This window comes from Sturnira hondurensis, unplaced genomic scaffold (genome assembly GCF_014824575.4).
Source record: "Sturnira hondurensis isolate 20B ecotype Veracruz unplaced genomic scaffold, ASM1482457v3 Scaffold0017436, whole genome shotgun sequence".
Classification (NCBI taxonomy): domain Eukaryota; kingdom Metazoa; phylum Chordata; class Mammalia; order Chiroptera; family Phyllostomidae; genus Sturnira; species Sturnira hondurensis.
The window spans coordinates 11,143,656-11,166,283 of NW_028090067.1; the positions used below are offsets into that span (position 1 = coordinate 11,143,656).

Consider the following 22,628-nt stretch of genomic DNA (forward strand, 5'->3'; position numbering starts at 1 on the left):
ATTGCCTTCTGAGAGAGAGAAGAAAGAGGGGAGAGAGAGAAGGAGAGAGAAACGTTGGTCAGGTGCTTCCTGCATGCACCCCGACTGGGGATCCAACCTGCGGCCTTTCGGTCTCTGGGATGGTGCTTCAGTTAACTAAGCCACACTGGCCAGGGCCCCAGTGTATTTTTTAAACCTGGCCCCAAATTGTTAATACAAGTTCCACATTTCTTAGGAAATGTTTCTATGGTTTAGAAAGTTTTCTCCGTAAGATGGGATATGAGCTTATGGTTAAAAAATAATTGCATTATTACATTTTTTCCAAGTACTACGTTGTTTTCCAGAACTCTTCAAATGACGTATATGGTGAGAAATAGAACACTATCTTGGTATCAGAGAAAGCAGTTTATCACTAGGCTTTGCTCCTTCTGGAAAAAACAAGTTTATCAGTCATGCTCACCCTTCTGAGTAGTGGCTCATACATAACTAGGAAATGACGTAACTACTCGTTGACGTTGGTGTAAGTCCTTGGGCACTGCTTCCCTCCTTCACTCTCTGGACGATGGAAGTAAGCCTTCCGACTAAGACTGAGCCTGGACACAGCTGTGAAGTGGACGATGTTGATACCCAACCCCCAGCCTTGGTTCTAGCCCCTTCACTGCGGCTTCCCCTTCTCCCCCCCGTCTCTCTCTTGCTCTTTCTCTTTCTCTAAAACACTCTCGCTCTGTCTCTCTCTTCGTTGGCACTGAGGCACGCGCAACTGATAATAGGGAACTCAAATTTGTAACTTCAGCCAACAGATACAATGAAACTCTACTTAAATCTTATCCTTTCCAAACCCTTAAAATTATTCAAAGAGTTGGTTACTTGTACCTCTGAATAAAAAAAGCCGACTCTGACTCTTTACGCCTCTGACTCTTTACGCCTCTCCTCACCTCCCTGGGGAGGCCAGCAGTCAAGGTGGGCGGTGACTTTCCTGACCCCTTACCTTCCTGCTGTTAGGGCATTGAAACTCGGTAAAAGGCAGGGCTTCCTCTGGTGGAGTTTTAGATTCCGTCCCAGATGGCAGGGGCATTCTGTGGCTGTGCCGTCCCTGGTTAGATTGGAGACAGTGGGGGCGGCCTCTTTCCTTCCCCATTTCCTCTCTTACTTGATGGGCCTAAGCTGGAATTGGGAGAAACCAGTGACAAGGAGCGGACTTTCTTTGCCAGCCAGGAGCTTTCCGTTTTCCTGGCAGTGCCTTTGAGAAAGGGGTCTTCCCGGTGGGTGGGAGGCATGGAACTGGGCCCCTCACCCAGAGTGGTTGCCTTGTTCGGGGAGGCCTGTCCTTCTCGAGACCTACCCTAGTCACCCCTGATCGCCACTAGACCCAACAACAGAGTCGGATCTCAGTGTGCCCCAGAGGCCAAGTGCACAGTGTGACCTGGGAGGAAAGAGCTTATACTACAGCATATTTGCCGGATTTTGCCGTTTATATTACCAGAAACCTGGGGGCCATGTGAGGGCATGGATTCTAAGTGAATTAGACTGAATTTGTTGTTATATCCAACAGGGATTGGAGATTGAGTGATTCCGGTGCATGGCGGGGACTCTAACGGTTCGGCAAACCTGGGGGATGAAACAGGAGCTTACATTCTACCCAGGGGAGGGGTGTGCCAGAACCTCAGGAGATGGGGACTTCGGCATGACCTTCTGGAGTGTGACTTGCTCCCCTCCACAGAGGAGCCCCCTTCGCTCAGACAGAAATGACACTGAGAAACACACAGTGCAGGGAGTGTCCCCGATAAGCTCTAAGGTGGCTGTCCTCTGTCAGACGGCGGTGACAGTGGGAGAAACTGTCCCTGAGGTGGGCTCTTAGGAGCAGAGGCCGAGTGGTGGTAGAACTTAACCCCCTGGGGCAAGGCTGGCACAGCGACCATCACGGACATCGGGGGTGAGGGGGCCATTGACACGGTCTGTCCTGGAAGGGTCTGTGCTCGTGGCTATTTGATCACAACCTCTCTGGGGAGGAATGAGACGGACGGCCTTCTGAAGGTTAATTTCCTCCCTCCCAGTATTTCTATGAGGGGAAGACCTTTGGTCTGGGAGTCAGGAACCTGACTTGGGGTATCACGATGGAAAGACATAACCTCGGGTTTCCAGACTCAGGTCGGTCTCTGAGTCCCTTGATTGCAGGCAAGGCCATGCTCCCTGCGGGAATGCTCAGCAAGGCCACTGCAGCCGTCCCTCCACGTCTGCTCCAGAAGGACGCGTGTGCATTTACTAGAGCAGCTGTGCCCAGAGCCAAAGGCAGTACCTGGACTTTTTAGAGATTTCTAGGCACTGGTTCTGAGTGATGTTAATACCTGAGGACCCCCAAACACCACTGTGGTCTACCAGTTCATGAGCGGGCTTATGGTAGCCAAGTAAAAAATGGAATTTTGACTACTGTTCAACATTACAGTGGGTCCAGTAGTCCACAGGCTCGTGCTCTGGGCATTTTCTGTTTTTGACTTTGTAATCACTATAGATGTATTTGGCATCTGGCTGAATCCCTGAGTTGGCCCTCTGACCCCTGAGGCAAGGCTACCTCAGTAGGAAGGGCCACGCGGAAGCCCGTGGCATTTCCCCTCCCTACCCGGACCATAACCAGAAGGAATGCTGCATCCCTGGGGAATTTCAGAGCGAAGTGTCCTCACAAAAGACTTGAGAAGATGAAGGCATGGAGGTACCACTCATATCCCCGTTGAACTTGCCTGTTTGGCCAGTGCAGAAGGCAGATTTGTTTTAGAGAGTGACTTTGGGTTATTGTAAACCTCGTGAAGGGGTGACTCCAATTTCAGCAGCTGGTCAAGATGTGGTATCTTCATTGAAAATAGCGCACGTAGCCCCAGCTCCTGGCATGCAGCCTTTGGTCTGGCAAACCCTTTGTCCCTGTCCCGGTTCGCAAGGATTACCAGAAGCGTTCGAGGCTCCTGCCACGGCCAACAGTGTACCGTCACGGTCTTCCCTCTGCGCTTTATAGCTTCCCTGCTTCCTCACACCCTCTCTTCTGCAGCTTCTCCATCTTATTGATAAACCGCAGCACATCACACTCCAGGACATGGATCACATGGTAGGAATTGGATCTGATGAACAGAGAGTAACAAGTACTTTAGACCCTTTAGTAAGAGGATTCAGTTTGTGAGATAACTCCCATTCTTGCCGCCAGGTAAGGTATCAGTTGGTGTCCCGTCAGTGTGAAGGAAATCACAGTAACTATTTTAGAGAAGAGAGTTTACTGCTAGGAATTGGTTAAGCAGGTGTTGGAGGGCTGAGGCGGTAAGGAAGGAAGATGGAGATGAACAGAATTAGTAATGGCAGGAAGTGGCTGCCTGGGCTAGGGCTGGAGCAACAGAGGAAGGAGGCAGGGTTATCAAAATCTGGGAGCTGGAGGGAGAGGGACTGTGGGGGCCTGGCACCCCAACGTCCAAGGGCACAGTGTTGCCTGGCTGCTGCCGGCATCTTAGGGCCTTAGAAGACAGGGCACTGCCAGGCTGGAGCTGTCACATCTGACTTTTGAAATCCGTCGGGGACCGCAGCCGCAGGCTCCTAGGCACTGGCCCCTCCCCCTTCCCCCCCTTGAGCTGTAGGGACTGGAAAACGGAGGCACTGGGTCCTGTTCTGGGCCCCGGAGCCAGCTGCTGGGGCGATGCTGGCAGGAACAGCACCCGGAGCCGCAGAGTGGCCCTTTTCCTCCTTTGGCATCTTATCTGTCTCCAGCATGTGCTTGGTAGGACCTATCAGGGAGCCGGGTGGCTGAGGGGAATGTGGTTTTCAGAGTCCAGGACCCAATGTCACAGAGCAGGGGGCAAAGATTTGGTGCCCAGAGACAGCGGCTTGCTGTCCAGCACAGGTCCCCTGGCAAGAGCAGATTTTGTCCCCATGCGCTGCCTAGTTGCTTCCAGATCACCCTTGACCCTTTGGTAGTTTGTGCTAGTTTCCTCACTGACCCTGGCCTTTCGCTCCCTAATGAGCGAAAGGAAGCCAGGGCAGGAAGCAGGGAGGGACACTGGTCAAAGTTGCCCTTCATTTTTTGTGTTTGGGTGGTTTGGCTTATGGTACCTGGTCCCTTACCTTCTATAACCCTGTGTTTTCGATCCTCTTGGTAGAAGCCTTATTCTCGAGGGGTCTCCCCCACTTCTGGTGGATGAAGGGGTGGGTGCTCAGGGAGTTGTCAGATTTCCTTTCTCACAGTTCCCATTTTTCAGTGCCCCCGCTTGTAGGTGTCTGGGCCTCGACTCCTGAACTCTGTTTTAGAACTGTTATTCAGGGGTGCATTACCTCTAGGAGAGTCACCCTGGCTGCTGTGCACCCACTTCCTCCTTTTCTGAGGAGCAAGATCGTGTGTAGGCCGAGTGGACCGAGATACTCAGGCCACTTAACCCCTGGGTAGCGTTACCAAGGACGGCAGGGCTGCTGGGCCTCTTTTCCAGTTCGTCTGCTGTGAGATGGCCTCGTTTTTACTTTCACTTTTCTGACGTGGGATAATTCAATCTCCAGCCTCTCCTCTCTAAGGGGAGATTCAAGGGCGAGGCCATCTCACTCTGCCTTTGCAGATCTGCAGGAAGGAGAGGAACGGCGCCTGTTTCTGGGGACCGCCTAGACTCTGTCCGTGGCGCTCTTCTCCCAAAGCCCAGGAAGGTGTTCTCCAGCCGGCCCCTGCTCCTGTGCTGGTTTGGGGGACAGATTTTATAATTCATCAGCCATCACAGCTGCAGGCCACCCAGTGCCCACTCTTCTCCTGCTTATGCTGAGTGGCTCATCCAAGATCTCTGTGGGGTCAGGGGAGGGTTGGCGGGGAGAGGGCTCTGGCCTGAACGCGATTCTCCCTGGAGCATTCTGGGTCTTGGAGGCTGAAGAAGGGCCGCAGCCCAGCTTCATTACATCAGACATAGAGTGGAAATCTGCATGTGTCCACAGCGAGGCGGCACAGGCCTCCCGAAATGTGAGCCTCATTTGCCTCTGGTTCTAATTACATTCGCTCCCTGTGGGAACCTTGGTTGTCCCCGTGCACATCAGAAGCTCCCTGGGGCAGTGTGTGTCTGACAAAACCGCAGTGAATTAGCTATTAAGGCCAGTTGATAACAAAATCTTCCCAAATATGTTTGGTGAGAGGAAACAAGTGCAGTGATATCTGGGCACGGTGTCCAAATGAGCAGCCCCAGGGTTCAGACACCCAGGGCTTCGTTCCAAACTTGAGACTCTGCCAAGGATGGAGCCCCAAGGGCAAGTTTGTTGCTACGTAGCTCAGTGGTTAGACGACCTTGACAAACCCCACTTTTGTGTTGCCCCGAGGGAATGTCCGCCTCTCTTATCAGCCAGAAATAGCTTTTCAGGGGAAGGGCTGACGAAATGGTAAAAATTGGCAATTACAAAACGGTCACGGCGTGTGAGGTTCAGCATGGGGCATATGGTCAACAACACTGTGATCACTAAATGTGCTGCCAGGCGGGTACTCGATTTATCGGGGTGATCCGTTCAGACGTTACGTAAGTGTCTAATCATGGGCTTGTACACCTGAAACTAGCCTAATATTGTATGTCAACTGTGATTGAAAAATAAAAATATGATTTAAAGATAAAAGACAAAAAAGAGAGAAATTACAGTCTAGTGAAAAGGAAGGCTCTGTACTCCAGAAAAATAGAATACTTTAAAATCTAAAAAAACCCAAAGACCTTTTAGGGAAGTGAGTCCCCCACACCAGAGGGTGGATTTCTTAGCCCTCGCCTGCAGCGAGCAGTAACCAGGAGGCAATTCTGCTAGTTTGTCTGGGCCTTTGGCTTAACAACTCCAGGTCTTCCTTTCACCAGGAAGCTCTGCGGCTGCCCGATGAACCATTTCCGCCTCCTGATGCTCTAACCTCTGCCGTCGAGGCAGGACCGCGCCATCCCGGCGGGTGGGGTGCAGTCCTCTTGCACACGGGCAGGGCAGCGTTTGGTCCTCAGGCAGCTGAGCACAGTGTCTCGGACCTGTCTCCTCACCTGGGGATTCAGTGTCGACCAACCACGGTTTTCTGATTGCATCTCCGTCTGGACCTGAGTTTTCAGGGGAGTGGATTCTGATGTAACATCTGATCAGGATAACTTTGGTACTTGGGTAAAAATGAGTCACGAAGCAATTTGTCAAGTTCTGCAAAGATGGCTTGTCCATGGCAGCCGTGAGAAGTTTCTTCTGATGCTAATGAAATGTTCACTGAGATTCCTTTACCATCTTGGTTCGCTCTTTCCTTAAGTGGGATGATAAAAATTGCAGAGATCCAGCGTGGGAGATGGGGGTGTTTCTCTGATTCAAATTTGCATGGGCTCACAGCTTATAAGGCAGAAATTGGAATCGTATGAACTTATGTTTGAATTCTGGCTCTATTACTGGGGTGTGTGGCCCTGGGCATGCTTCTCAACCACTCAGAGTGCTGTTTTTCATCTTTAAAAGGTGGCCAGTACCCATTGTGCAGGTTAGTGGAAATGAGGTAATAGCACCAACGAAGTGCCATTGTACAGTTTACACAAGCAGGGTGTCAGCCAGGCGTGATGCTGAAAGCGTGGGTAAGCGTGGTGTGGGGGCAGCTCCCACTTTAGGGGCAGCCACCATGTTGGTGTATCACTGGACGGGGTTTTGATGTTTCCATCTGCCTATCTGATGGGCAGAGTAGTAGGTTAGAATGTGGAGCATGGCTCTGGTGTCGGATGGGGTAAATGCTGGGCTTGCTCGTTGGCTTTGCACGTTTATTAATTAAATTACGTGGCCCTCTGAACCTCAGGTCTGAATTTTCAGAGTTGTTGTGAGGACTAGCACTGATGATGGTGTGGAGTGCCCCGCGCTGTGTGCGACGCGGGAGGGGCCCCTGGAGATTCCATTCGTCCCCATGGAGTCTCCGGTCACCGTGTTGTGGAATCGCTGTTTGTGGGAGGGATGGCTGAGGCAGCAACCTCATATGTGGCGGCACGTGCACCAAGGCGGGATGATGACTTATCAGGAGGTTTAAACGAGTAGACATCTTGTAAGCCTTTCTAAGTGGTATTTTTTTAACATTTCGCATTATATCTGAAGGTTAGTTTGGTATCCAATGAATATGGCAGCTGCATTACCTGCCAGTTAGATGAATAACGTTATTGATTCATTTTATGAAGGAGAACGCAGATTGGGTTTTAGCATATTGACTATTTCATAAGGTATAATAGATTAAAATAATTTACAATTTTGTATACTTGGGGAAGTTAAATATATTTCAAACCCTTCACTATATCCTTCCTCACAATTAGAAAGGGAAAGAATGGAAATAAACAGATACGTAATTGGATATGAAAAGTATAGCTGTGGCAGGAAATATGAGGCTTTGTATGTGTCCAAATCCACCAGTTACGTGCAGCTTCAAAAACCAATTTCAGGACAACATGAGTTACTCAGGGCCAAAGTAAGCCGTTCTAATAATCTTGAATGAATTGATTTCGCTTTCCTATTATCTGTACTAACGGCTTATAAATCCATTCTAATTACGAGCAGTAAACAACACTTCGTTGGACTGCTTCAGTGAGCATAACACCATTTAATACAGCATGGCCTTGACACCTTTGAATTAAAAAACGACCCACCATTAGCAAGAGAGAAACGAGGTTGGTAATTGTCTGGCCACTGTAGGCTATGCACTCACCTTGGATCGATCGGGTCTCACGGGGAGTTTGTGGCCTGCTGAAGCCCCAGCTGCGGGCCAGGCCAGCGTTCAACTGGTAATTGCCGCATTTACACTCCCCTCCTTCACAGACTTGGGCCTTATTGGCTGTTGCAGTGAAGCCAAATCTCATGGACGTGCACACTTGAAAAACTAACGACTTTGAAATAGGGGAAATCACCATTAGTCCCTAGAGTTAGGAGATTTGGTGAAGCAGTTTAGATGTTTTCAGTTTGCTTTTCTTCTTGACTGAAGCGCCTAAGAATGATGTGTTGGGCTCAGCCAGAACTACTTAGATCTTGTTGAGCTGTTATTTTCTTTCAAAAAGCATCTGATTGACCCCCTTATTTTACAAATGACATACAGGCAAGCCACTTGCCCACTGCCTGTTTGTCACTGGGCGCAGGTGGCACAGGCCAGAGAAGAACCTGGGCTTCCCGATGTCCAGTTTCCGTGCTCGTCTCCATTTCGCCTGCCCTCGATTTTTCGTTTTGTTTGCAGTTGGGCTCTTTGGCATTTGCTGGGTTTGAATATTATGGTAAGTAGAAAATCAACAGCTTTTTTAGTGTGTGAATGATTGAGGTGGAGACAGAATACTGTGTTACAGAAGTACTTGGTGGGAGAACTTGAAGTAAAAACACTGCAACTCGGAGCCCTTTCCTCATAACCTCACATGAAGTCTCTGACTGTGTACCCAGACGGCTCACAGAAGGTGTTTTTGACCTTTCAGAACAGAAGAGTCGATAACGGAAGATGACAAGAGGAGGTATGTTTGATGTTGAAGCTGGCTTTCATTTGGATAATTGTGGCCGCCTCTCATGGATTTTATTTTAACGTGGGTTAATTTAACTCACAAATTTAATTGAACACGGTAGCACGCTACCAGTATAATATAGATGCCACCTGGAAAAATTCTTGCATAGAGCATGTGATCTGAAAAAGAACTTGCCCGGGGTTCAGTATCTTTGCTCCTTTTAAGCAAGTTTGGTTTTCGTCCCATGCATGTGGCCTGTGGCGGTTTTCATCCCGTGGCTGTGGGTGTGCTGTTCTCCCTAACTGGGCGACTTCCCTTTATTCTCTCAGCCTCCCGTCCTCCTGTTCCTCCCCTGCCTACCTGCTCCCCACCCTCGTGACTCCCCAGCTGTCTGTCCCCGAATCTTATATTTAGACCTGCCTGTAGATGACATGTGTTTTTGTGTGTCCAGAGCATTGACTATATCACTTTGGCCGCTCTGAATTCTTGATAACTATCACATGTCACTCTACTGTATTTATTACTACACTAAATTATAGCATTCTGACTTCTTTTTTTTCTTACTGTAAGTAAAATATCTAAAATTCCTACCAACTCAGTACAGCTTTTTAAATATATACGTAGCTTCTTTTTAACAGAAAAAAGAAGAAATTACATTTCCAAGGGCAATAGTATTTTAAATTCTACTTTAAAAAAGTCATGCGTTATTTCAATAACTTGTTTGAACTACTCCATGCTGCTATTGCTTTCTTCAAACATGTGGCACCATTTAAGTTGGTCTGACTTTTTTTCTGTACTTTTTTTTCTTTTCACAAAGAAACTATGGAGGAGTGTATGTCGGTCTCCCATCTGAAGCTGTCAATATGGTATCGAATCAAACAAAGACGGTTCGAAAAAGTAGGTAAAATCATGAGGTACTTATTTTCTCTCACCATCTATTTTAGGTTTGGTGAGAAAATATGAAGTGTGTATTTCAGCTTGACTCAACCTCCGTACGCTTGAGTGGCAGGGAGCCCGGTGTCTGTCTTTGTAATCATTGGTTGACACCCCCAGCCCTGTGCAGATGGGAGTCATGAGTTAGCTTCTGTCTGTGGTTACGCTCCATGGGTATTTTTAACTTTTCACTACTATCAGCAGTGATTGGGATGGAAATGAAAGCCAAGGCGTCAGTCAGTTCTGGGGATTTTGAAGAACACAACCGTGAATTCCTGTCCTACATTATAAAGGTGACTGACTGGTGATCCGTCTGGTGATTCAATGAAGAGTGAAGGCCTATTGTCCGATTAAATGGAGTGAGGCTCCCTTTTATGAGTTTTCACAGTAACTGCGAGGTGAATGAAGTCCTTTGGATGACAGGTGCCACTGCAACCTTGCAGATGGCTTCTTGCATGAGTCAAGTTTAAGTGAGGGCTCTGGTAAAGAATGCTGACTTCCTAAGTACTGTGCAGTTGTCTTGTGTATAGTTTTAAAGAACTATTCAGGCGGTAGTGCATTAGTTTGACATACTGTAGTTATTTCTTCCTCATTATTATTTTCTACTTTATAATTTGAAATAGCAAATAATGTATGTTGTGATTGTTTGAGCTTTTATAAGAAACTAGAATATGCTCTTTATAATCTGAACACTTACCTTTTTTAATTTTCTTTTTAAGACTAGAAGACAAATACGTGACTCAATAATCAAGAGGTACTGTATATTTTTCTAAATAATTGGATATATTTAGCCTTGATGATGAATGAACTGTAGATATTATTTTGCTATGTTATTTCTAAGAAATTTTGGGACTTGGAGATTAGGAGGGGGTTTCATCTTGTGGTTAAATCTGTGGAACCAAACATATTTTATTGCAAAGAGGTCTTTAATGGTCAGATCAATTTTCTTTGGGGTTTTAAAAAATGTTGATTGTCTTTCAAATGCAACTGAATTCATTTGAAAAGAGCAAGCCACGTGTTCACCAAAAACAATGAGTTTTCACTGTTCATTGCCAAAAACTTTAAGAGTCTCAGACCTTGGAAATGACAGGGAGAGACTAGCAATTGGGAATTTCATTAGGATCAACATTAAGTGTTTGACCACAGCCAGGAGCCAGTGAAAGTACATAGAGGAGGTGTATCAGTACCACGGCTCCAGTGGAGACAGGCGGTACCTCTGCCCAGTTATGCAGGAAGGAAGAGTAAACTCACAGGCCAGGTTTGCTGGTTGGATATCATAAACCATGTTCAGTGTGGACAGAAGAAAACCTTGTCTACATGATGTACTGTGGACCTGCGATCCTGGTGAAGAGCTTGGAGCTAGAGTTACAGTAAGATGAGCAAGAACAAGGACAGGAGAAAATAGCTTTCATTTGTTAACTACGCCCCATCTCTAAAAGATGCCAAGCAGCCATCCGTAGAGAATAAGAGCCTCAGCTCACTTGGTCCAGCAACACGTTGGTGCTCGGATCCCCACTGTCTCTCAGTCTTGCTGAATCACCTGTTGACTCCTTTGGACCCCCACTAATCATGGATGTTGTCTCCTGGGATTCCTGAGATAGCCCGTTCTCTTTCGGGAGCCATACAGCCTTGGATTTGAACTCAGGCTAGGCACATTGCTTTCCCTTGGTGGCCTCCATTTTTTAAATCTGTAAAATGTAACTAATGCTTAGCTTGAAGGGTGGTTGTTAGGATGAAGTATGAAATACACGGTAACTTCCGCTATCCTCATCATCCTCATCACTATTATCATCATCATTGTGATATTCTTTTGTAGCCAGCACCCAGCCATTGGCTGACCCAAAGCGAGAGAGATTTGACAGTGGACCAGCTTCTTGCTGAAGGACAGTACTGGAGTTGGTGTTTGGGGTAGGGGAGGGGTCGCAAAATAAGCTCACAGGTGGAGACAAGTAAGCCTTCCCACTGGGGCTTGAGGGCATGGAAACTGGAGTCAGTTTCTTCCTGGGAAGAGACCTAACAGTCTTAGCTGGCAACTTCGAAGATGTTCCCATCAAGGCAGCAACATCATGGGACTTGCACTCAGTCCACTGAGCCACACCAACCGGGGTGATTTCTCATATTTTTGATAGCGTTCTAACCCTCCATGTTGATTTCTCAGTTTCCTGCCAGTTTCCCCCCATTGTAGTAGTAGTTTTGTTATTCGCATCCAATCGTAAAGATAATGTAATTGACACAGAGCATATGTTACTGTTTACCTTCCTGAAAACAGGGTGCATTTTGAAACGCGTGGGAATGGAGTGGAAAAACATGCTCTGTAGATGGATATCCGGACACTGGGTAGCTCTGCTAACACAGGACCGTAGACGCGTCCTTTACCTTCTCTCAGCTTCTCCGTTTTAGTTTTTTCATGGGAGACATGATGATTGCTAAGTTTTGTACGTGGACCTAAAATTCCCAGGTAACAGTTTAGCAATATTGCTGGTAAGCCAGCCCACGTAACTTCAGGCAGCTGGCCAGGACGGTTCCTTCCTGCTCCTGGCTGTAAATGTGTATTGTTTTATTGCCATCCCTCTCTCTTCTCCGTTTTCCCTATTTCTACATGATCGACTTGACCCTGCCCTTTCTCCCACCTCCTCTGAGTTACCCACAAAGTTACCCTCCTTTGAGTCACAGCCTTTCTAAGTAGAGAGACTGACCCTTTCCTAAGTTGTTATTTATCTGTAATACAACTGAACTCATGGCCTTCTGGGCTGACATTGTTGGGCAGAAACCCCGATGCGAATGAAGAGTATCTTTTTGGAGTGAAAGACAGTTTTATGGAAAGGAGTGAAGACATCCTCTTTGGCCTGACCTGTAAAATTTTCTTTGAAATAAAGCCACTGAACTCACTCAATGACCAACATTCAAACTGGTCTTGGTTACTTTTTGAAGCAAAGTGAGAAATGATTTCAGAATCTTTTAAAATTACTCATGTCACGATGCAAATTTGTAGTTTCTTCTGCAGATGACTCAAGGGCGAAAGTTATGCTCACTTAGACCTGTGGAGCACGGCCAGCCCAGAGGAGCTTAAGGGAATGGCTGTCAGAGGCCAGTGGATGGACCAGCTGCGTCAGAATCTCCCCTGACACAGTGTGGATGGCTAGAGCCTGCCCAGGAGAGTCTGCCCACGGAGGGAAGGGATGGGTTGTGGCCGAGCAGTCTGTCCCTTTCGTTTGGGGGATGATGACATGCAGCTAGGTTTGGGCATTATTTTGTCGTGTTTTAAGTGTCCATTTATAAGTCTCTTTTTCTACCTGACTTTGTCTCTTTACATCAATCAGTGGGTGGCACCGTGCATGAAGTCTTAAATAAATATCAAGTGAATGCTGAATGTGTGCTTTACTTAAAATCAGTAAATGATTTCTAGGCTTAAAGCTGATGTATTTTTATTGAAGTTGTACTTTTTCAGGCTTGCTAATTATTTCCCCTTTGTCTGTTATCTTCATAGCTTGTTCATCAAGATTTAGAAGGCTTTCTGCTCCATGGGGTGTTGTAATGTGCACAGACATTTCCAAGGAGAGTCTAAACAATCACTTGCCCCTCGCCCCCACCTCCTCAAAATGTTTAAGTCGGTAGTTCAGACCACGGGTGCACATTGAGCGATGTGGTACCAGAAGGGACTCGGATAAATGGGACACCTGGGTATGGAACTCTCTGCAGCCCGCCTTTGGGGACCAGCTAGCAGACTGCTGCCACCCAGCCAGCCCGCTCCGCGCCAGCAGCGTGTCTACCCCGCCATTCCACGCCGTTTGTGACGATGGTGTCTTTTCACTGATACTTTTTTGATAGTTTTTATATAACAAAATCCTCACTCTATTTGTAACTTAAGATAATAAGGCGCTGTAAATGAATAGCCTGAAGTCATATATTTGCCTGTTATCTGTCACTGTTTCTACTTCATGTTAATTTTCAGCTGTAGCATTGTTAAATTGATTCTTACTGTTATCTCTTGCCCTTTTTTGCTATTCAGTTTTCAGCTTTATTTAAGTGTCAGAAATTTTCCTTTATTAGGGACAGTATATGACATTGCAGTAGTTTAAAAGGAACCGCTGAAACTGGCGTGTCGTAGACACATTCTGATCAACTTCCTGCTTTCTTTAGTCCAGGCTCTGGGACTACAGACTCTTCCCAGGTGTCGAGTCTCCCATTCTGCCCCTGAGTGATCACAGCATCTCATCATGTTCCTTCTGTCCTGTTTCATGGACTTGTGACTGATGGTCAGTGGGATATTGGGGGAGTCTTTCGTTTGATAATGACCATGTGTATCCACGTACTATTGCAATGTGAATTACTCAATTTACCAGTGTCTTTCAATAATTAAAACATTTTTATCTCTCTTTACTTGAATTTCTTAATTATTTTGCAAAAGAACACTTTCAAGGAAGTCACACATGTTATTGTCATGCATCAATACAGTATATCAATATGTAAAGAGAATGTATAAATAGATTACCATGATAAACCAAAATTTTTCATATGAAAAGCATTATCTTATATATTTGGTCCATATAATAACTATAGGGACATCAAAATGATAAAAAAATAATCGAAGGTAAGAATCACTAAGAGCCCTGGCTGGTGTGGCTCAGTGGAATGAGCACCAGCTTGTGAACCAAAGGGTTGCTGGTTCGATTCCCAGTCAGGGCACATGCCTGGGTTTCAGGCTAGGTCCCCCGTGGGGGAGATGTGAGAGGCAACCATACATTGATGTTTATTTCCCTTTCTTCTTCCTTGCTTTCCCCTCTCTCTACAAAAATAAATAAAATCTTTTATAAAAAAGAATCTTTTATAAAACAAAATCTTTTATAAAAAAGAATCACTGAGAATTGATGGTGATAAACATATGCCTGTCCCATATCCACAAGTCCATAGTGGTATTTAGGTGGACCGTTAGCAGTTTATCCTATTAGTTGTATTAGGTAGAGTCACTCTTTGAAAACTTCTAATTTCAACATAATTTTAGATGTACAGGCAAGTACAAAGGTGGTACGGAATGTTGTATGCCCTTCACCCCGCTTCTCCTTACGTAACCATAGCACACCTGTCAACACTGAGAAGTTGAATGTTAGTGCAGTGCTGTAAACTAAACCACCGTCTTTACTTGGATTCTGTTCATTTTTTCATCGACGTCCTTTTTGTATTTCGGATCCAATCCGAGATTCCATTGCAATCCGAGATTCTGTTATGTTTGGTAGTCCTGTCTCCTTAGTCTCCTCTTCCTGGTGTTTTTTCAGTCTTTCCTTGTTTTCCATGATCAGGACGCTTTTGAAGCCTACTGGTTGGTATTTGGAAGAATTTCCCTCAACTTGGATTTGTCTGATGTTTTCTTATGATTAGGCTGGGGCTATAGATTTTGGGGGCTAAAGGACACAGGTTGGTGGGCTAAAGAATATCCTCATCCCATTGTACCTTAATATCTCATGAGATCAACATGACTGTTACTGGTGGCATTGACCATGGCCCCTCGGCAGGGGGCGTCTGCCACATCTCCCCGTGGTCAGGTCTCCAGCTTTTCTTTCCCACCCTCTGTTCCTCATGGGTGAGTCACAGTTTTGGACCACACTCAAAGAAGAGAATTAAGGACTACCTCCTGAAGGAAAGAGTATCGAGGAATTTTTGGACATTGGTTAAAAGCAGCACAGTAGTAAGTGTTTTCGGGGAGGTACTTTGAGACTCTGCCAACGCCCTGTTTCTCTTCGAAGGTTTGCCCGCTGAATGAGCCCCCGTCCTTGGGCGTTGCCTGCGATATTATCATCCCTGGGCTGTTGGGGGCGGTCTGCACTGTTATTTGGAATTCTGTTCCAAGGAGTATTCATCTGTTCCCTGTTTGTTTATGTATCCGATCATTGATTTCTAACCATATGGACTCACAGGTATTCTTTTTGTTCTTTAGGTTATGATCCAATCATCGTTTTATCACCATTTTTTTCTGTGCAAATTGTTTGAACTTTGACCCTGGGCAATTTTTCCAGGTTACTTCCTGACAAACCCCACGCTTTCCCTGCCCCCTCCCCTCCTTACATTGACTTTAATAGCAAGCAGACCTGCAAAATAAAGTTCCAGTTCCAAAGTTAGTTAAAACGTTCCTAAAACTTGACCATGTTTCATTCTCTTCCATGTTATGATAAGCCTTAATGTTTTCTGTCACCCAGACATTATTTAAATTTAGAACCTACTGTGTGCTGTACGTTAATCATGCTTGTGGCCCACCAACCTGTGTCCTAAAACTAATGATTGTAACCTTTATTGGGTACTGGGACTCTGGACTGAGAGGCTAAGAGCAGAGATCTGTCCAAAGAAAAGGGAGTCTTAAAAATGCCCACATTTTAAGTTCATGACTTTTCAAACAATGTTGGTTATTTTCAAGAATATTGTTTAAAAATAGGTAAGAGAGGGATGGATTTTAGAGACTTTCTGATGAACAAAGTCATCTTATTAGAAAAGGTTTTCTTAAGAAACCTGAGCCAGGAGACATTTATTCCTAGATGAGTTAAAAGACAAGACTAGAGTTTAGTTTTGGGAAAACCCTTTGAGTCCCCGGCGTGTAGAAATCTGGATTCGGCAAGTACAAGCAACTTCTGGGGCTTTACAATTAAAGATGCCCTGGCCCAGTGAGCTGAGAGTTTTTGCAGAAGCGGTCTGGCGTAGGCTCCAGAGAGAGGGGGCGAGAGGATCACAGGCACCAAGTCAGTACCAAGGGGAAGTTGCCTCTCTGAGCTGCCGAGCTGGTAAGAGCTTGAAGAGGGAGATCACACAGGCTCACTTTGGGAAATGGGAGCTTTGTGTAGTTGCATTGTAGCCATGCCTGGGGTAATGATTTCAGGAGTAAAAACGGAATGTAAGGAACTCATTCCCAGGGAGGTAGTTTACATCTTATTTGCTTATGTTTATGTAATGTACATGAGAAACTCCAACAGTGCAGAATGGTGTGCTTTTCATAGACTGTGTTCTGATACCCAGCTCTGACGTTCAGTCATTTATCGACCATGGCCAATTGACTTCCTGCTGTGCCCAGTGGGCACTAACCACCAGGGGACAGCTGAAAGGCCCTGCATTCGCAGCTCTTTAGAATAGCAGGGGTAGCCTGGAATGAACACAGTGCTGTCCAAAGTTGGCGCGGTTACTTTGGGAGCATCGACGGGCACCTCCGTCAGACTGGTGGGTTAGGAAAGACCCCCGCTGCAGTCCCCTACAGAGTCAAAGGAGAGTGGAGTTAGTGAGCTTTAGGCAGGAGTAGCAAAGCTTTGGGCCGAGAACTGCAGGTGCAAAGACACAGAGCCCTGAGGGCCCGTGAAGCGTCCTGGGAACTACTTAGAAATTCATCCAGGCTGGGTGGAAGTGAGGAATGGGGTGGCAGGTGAGCTTGTAGGGAGTTCCAGGGGCCCTGCTGACCTGCAGTCTGTGGGAAGCCATCGGGAGTGAAGCAGTCCTGGATCCATCCTGCCGGGTCTTCCCAGGTACCCACCTGCTGGGGGCCATCGGAAGGTTTGCTCCTCCTGCCCCTTCTAACTCTGGTTGACGGGGTCTGTAAGAGGCCTCGGGAATGCGGGTCTGTTCTGCAATGGTGGGGCTTTCCAGTTAATCTGTGGCGCACCTTCCTGGGTTTGGGAAACAACCAAGAGCCAGGGCGGAGGTGAGTGACACGGACTGTCTCCCCCACGGCAGCACACCTTCGGGATTGGGAGAGCTGGTGGTTCTCTCCACAGCACAGAAACCAGCACAGAGAGTCAGGGAAGATGAAAAAAGCAGGAATTTGTTCCAAATGAAACATTCCACCAGGAACAGGAGAAGCATTCCGATAATGCAGGGCCATGCCTTTCCCGGCAGCAGGTAGAACCGGCTGCTAAGAAATCAGGTTTTCGGTAATGTCGAGGACATCCTGTGGCGTCACCTATTTCTCCCATTTCTCTCTCCACAAAAACCACTCCATTAACTGAAGACAAACTTCTTTCACTGGAGTCTAACACTCAGATAATTTAGCACTCAATTATATGTTTCACATGGTCTCTAAATGTTTAATATTGGAGTACTGTGGACTCCTTAGGAGGCAGGTGCCTTACATATTCTTTTCCATTCTTAGAATTGGTCCCAGGGACCCATTGTATGGTGTGGCCTTAGGTTGGTATGAAGACAAATGTGTGACTCTCCCAGAGTGGGACAAACTTCTGGGGCAACTGCTATCTCCTCTAGAGCAGAAATGTCTTTGGGACAATTTTTAAGGCCTTTGGCAAGTCATTTGTGTTTTGTTCACCTTGGAAGTTTTCAATGAATGAGACAAAATCTAATTCTGTTCTAAGATTGTTAGAGAAATCATTCATTTTTTGACTCATTGATCCAATACTTATTTCCTGAGTGTCTGCTTGCTGTGTTAGGCCTTGGAGATGTAGCAGTGAACAGAGCAGAGAAAAGTCCTTGACCTTGTGGGGCTTCTGTTTCACAGAGGGGAGACACACTAAACAAATGGTATGTGTGCAGTTGTCAGGGTAACAGGTTCTAGGGGGAAACTATACCAGAGAAGTACAAACAGAGAGCTAGTTGGGAAAGTGGGTAGTACAATTTCAGTCCTGAAAAGGATGATCAGGGAATATCTTATATATATAAGATATATATATATATACATACATACATATCTTTAGCTATCACTTCCCTCCTGACATCTTGTTCTATGTCTCCACTTTGAGGTTAAAGAAGCATCTCAAAGTTAAGGTATCTAATTATCTGATAACCAGACAGGAAGATAAATACTATATATCACTTAGGTGTGGAATCTTAAAACAAACAAACAAACAAACTCATAGGAATGGTGGTTTCCAGGGGTTGGGACAGTGTGGGGGGGATAGGGATCATATGTACGGCATATGACTATAGTCAATAGTACTGCATTGATGATTGGAAATCGCTGATAGAGTAGACTTCAAGAGATCTTGCCACACACACGAAAAGTAACTGCGTGCAGGTGGTGTTCACGGCCACAGAGTGGGGGGACTGCCAGCACAGTGAACAGATGGAGAAGAGATTGCAGGGGGCCGAGTCCTGGCCGCTCAGTCTGGAGTCCAGAAAATGAGGAAGGACCAGTGAAGGAGAGTGAAAAGGAGTAGCTAGGAGTAGCTAGACAGAGAGAGAGAGAGGAAGGAAGGCCCGGATTGTTTGTTGTCCTGAAACCCACTCAGGCCGAGCCCTGAATGAGGGCTGTATGAGAAGTGCCACGCAGTAGGAAATGGGTTGCATAACCGAATTCTCACAAGCACAGATTCCCATGTAAACAAAGCCGATAGCAATAGAGCAGCGAGTCTAGAGACACTGATAGGCAGATGGGGTGGCACACTGAGGAGGAGGGACCAAAGGAGGTCGTGTCCCTAGGGAAGAAACTATTTTCCCACCTGTCTTTGGTGTTTAATACTTGGGGGTTAGGGGGCAGAGGTCCCTCCCTTCTCCTGCATCTCATCCAATGGATCTTGCTGGGTATCCTCTTCTCTTTTTCCAAAGGCATAAAGACACTCCATGTCCTGGGACCTCAGTCCAGAGTATTGTCTTCTCGGAATACTTCTCCATTTCTGCCCATCGGACTTGCAAGCTCTTTTTCATGTTAAAGCTGAGTTCCCATTTCTCCAGGCAAAATCGCTCACTCCCTCTCCTGCACCCCTCCACTCCTGGGCTCTAACATAGCACTTAACACATTGTTTTTCAAATTCAGGCTCATCCAGTTGCTCCAAATATATTCTGAATTATCCACTTCTTGCCCCCACTCCAGACCAAGCTACCATGCACCTTGTGCCCAAACCATCTCTATGACCTTTTCACACAGAATAAGCGTGAGTGTACGATGCTACAGGGGCATGGCCGGTCCTTGTCCCTCATCAGGGACCATCAGGCCCGGTGCACCCTGACCCCTGGCAACAGTGCAGTGTCTGGTTCAAAGGAAGGAGCAACAATGGTTTCTTGAATGTTGATGGTGTGAAGCCCTTTCATTTGCTTGACAGTTTCTGAGACACTTTGCATATGTATTTAATTCTCGCAACAATATTCTATATTCAAAGTAGTAAGAAAATAGAAAACTAGTTTGGATTAATTTCTTCCTTCACAATCTGCATAGAATATGTGATAAAACTTTGTGTTTAATATTTAAAAAAAAAAAATTCCACGGGCTAGTGTCGAAAGGCATGTGTCTACTTCCCCCTAGTGGAATTAGCTTTAATAGCAGCTTCATTTTTCCTTTAACGCCAGTGGGAGGGAGTAATCCATATTTTACTTTGAAAAATGTATTCATGGAATCCAGGATTCGTCAGCAGTGTCTTCACAATAGCAGGGAGTTTATGTCCTGCCTTATTACATTAGAATTATTATTATACACACTTATTACCTGTGCACCTTGAACGGTTTACTTCTCTCAGTTTCCTAATTTGTCAAGTGGAGACACTAGTGATGGGGTCTTTGCAGATGTAATGAATTTATATGAGGTCATGCAGGACGAAGTGAGTCCCAAGTCGAATACCTTTGATGTCCTCCTTATGAGCAGAGAACACAGACTCGGGGATGCACAGGGAGAAGGCGGTGTGAAGACAGAGGCAGAGCTTGGAGTGATGCAGTTACAAGAGAAAGGATGCCAAGGACTGCCAGAAGGCACGAGAATCCAGCAGAGGCAAGGAGGTTTTCTTCCCCAAAACCTTCAGAAGAAGTACAGCCTTGCTGACACCTTGATTGTGCATGTCCAGCCTCCAGCACTGTGAGAGAAGAAACTCTTATTGTTTTCAGTCACCCTTTTTATGGTTGTTTATTGCAGCAGCCACAGGAAACTGATGCACCGAGGAGAACACGGCTTTCTGTTCGCAAGGAAGAGGGTTTGTGGGTGCATCACAAACCCTGAGCAGATGGACCTTCCCACCCAGCCTATGACATGCTTCCCCTGCGCAGCCAGGCTGGCTCCTGAGGAGGAAGGAGCTGAGCTGAGTGCAGGTCCTTTCCTGAATCACACCAATCAGAGGAGAAAGACTGGAGGTTGGGTGTAGTCTCGAGTCTCTCCCACAGGAAACAGAAGGACTGGAGGGAAAGAGTTCCTACCTAAGAGTGGACCGCCCCACCCCGGTGCCAATTCTTCTGTTGGCACAAAGTTTCCCTAAAACTATTGGAAGCAGTTCCCGACATAGAAAAGTTGGGCGATTTCATATAAAATCCAGATTCCAAGCTTCTCTTTGAAAACGGACAACGTGGCTGCCCTGGGCCGCATGCCCACGGAGCTGTGCCTCTCTCAGATGAAGCACCGCAAGCTCAGGGGCCCCGTTCTGCTGACCGCTCCCCAGGTCTCCCCCCTGACCTGTGCCCCCTGCTTCTGTTCTCGCCCCCTGGCTTTAGACATTTTGGCTTAGGATTCCCAGAGCACAGACTCTGGAGTCAGACAAGCCTGGGTTCAAATCTGAGCTTAGTCACTTCCCAAATGTGTGCTCTGGGGCAATTGACTTAATTTCCCCGAGCCTCCGTTTCCTCGTATGCAAAATGGGAGTAATGATAGAACCTATGTTATGGGGATGTTGGGAGAATTCGATAATGTGATCATGGGAGTCATTTTGAACATACACAAGACACGTAAGCGTCCAATAGGTGGGAGCAACTGTTACCATTTGAAAAGCAGAGCTGGGCAATGTGAGAGGAACCCTGGCAGAGAGAGCCAGCCTCTGGCTTCAAACGTGCTTTGTCTGGTTTTAGCACTGCCCTCCGATTCACCGGTTTTCAGAAAAATATTTTACTAAGCCAGCTTCCAAGATTCCCCCTCCTGGAGGAAGGAGTCTAATAGCAGATCTGAGAATTGGAGGTCTAATTAAGGTGATTTTCCCTCCTGCCCACAATTTGAGTCTTTTCTGGAAGAGAGGTCGCAGGGATGCAGGAAACTCTGGATCCCATCCAAATACTTTGATGTCTGGGTTTTAAAATAGCTGTGATCTTAGCTGGCTCTGCAGACTTCCTAGTGGCCCCTGAAGGACAGCTTCTCCTGTGACCGATCACTCCTCCTGGGCCGCCCAGAATGATGGGCGATGCAGAAGGAACCAATTGACTTCAAGTAACCTACTTCCAGGTAGAGGTGAGAGACCAGATGTAATTGAGGAGGCGGGATGATGGGACAGTTATTTATTTTTTTAAATGAAGAACACATAAACTTCTGTGAGAAGGAATATCCAGAAAGAAGGTCGTTGGCTTCTGAAATGATTATAAGGAAGTCAACTCAAGCCAGTTTTTGTAAAAAAGTGAGTTTGTTTGAAAGGATGCTGAAGTATTTGTATAGACTCCAACCCACCCCACCACCCAGGACAGCAAGACCTGCTCAGGGACTAGAACCAGGCACTGGAAAGTTTCAGTTCTAGTTCAATGCCATCTGTCATTCCTGGTGCTTATGGGTTGAACTGCATCCCACGAAAGAGACGGGTTGAAGCCCTAACCCCCAGTACCTCAGAATGTGGCCTTGTTTATTTAGAAATAGGGTTTTACAGAGGTAATCAAGTTAAAATGAGGTCACTACAGTGGGTCTTAATTCAGTGTGACTGGTGTTCTCATGAAAAGGGGAAATTCGGGCCCAGGCACAGAGGGAGGACATCTGTACGCAATGAGGAGAGGGTGCATCTGTGAGCCTAGGATGGTTGGCCAACCACCAAGGGCCAGGAAAAGGCCCGGGCGCACCCTTCCCCAAAGGCCTGGGAAGTAGCACGGCCTTGATCTCAGACTCACAGCCTCCAGGCCTGTCAGACGGTAAGTTCCTCCAGGTTGCCGCGCTGTGTGAAGGCGACCCCAGCAAACTAACGTGATGCTCCGGTTCCAACTGTTTTATTTATTGTAGGTTTCTAATATTTAAAAATACCTGCTCACGTTCATCCCAGGGAGGATATTTTTAAGGCAGGAAACATCAAATCCAATGTTAATAATGCTGAAGATTATAGTCTAGAATATCATTTTAAAAATTAATTTTACTGATTTAGAAAATGCACTGAAATACACTCTTGAGAAGGGGACATTTTACTGCATGTTCATTATGCCTCAATAAAATTGATTAAAAAGAACTGTGGAAACAACACAGACTCGAATGCATTATGTACCACAATGTAGCAAGTGGGGAACACCCACCCCTGTTTTGCTTATGTTGCGGTTTATGCACACTTTGGCCCAGAGCTCTGCATATATTTAAAATTCTTGTGGAAGTCTTGCTGACTTGTGGGGCTGGGGTGTTACACTAATATTTAGAAATAATTTAGG

General features: G+C 46.4%; 1 protein-coding gene across 3 annotated transcripts in view; it reads left to right on the plus strand.

Moving 5' to 3' along the window:
- CUNH12orf75 (chromosome unknown C12orf75 homolog) overlaps positions 1 to 22,628 on the plus strand; it is a 66,909-nt gene that overhangs the window by 22,992 nt on the left and 21,289 nt on the right. For 2 of the 3 annotated variants that reach the window (XM_037068222.1, XM_037068221.1), the window contains exons 3-5: positions 8,397 to 8,432; positions 9,238 to 9,317; positions 10,073 to 10,107. In XM_037068222.1, coding sequence (XP_036924117.1) covers positions 8,397 to 8,432; positions 9,238 to 9,317; positions 10,073 to 10,077 — 121 coding nt within the window. In that variant the 3' untranslated portion in view covers positions 10,078 to 10,107. Of the gene's footprint in view, positions 1 to 8,396; positions 8,433 to 9,237; positions 9,318 to 10,072; positions 10,108 to 12,840; positions 13,730 to 22,628 lie in introns of those variants that run through there. The other variant, XM_037068220.1, reaches the window with a different exon arrangement.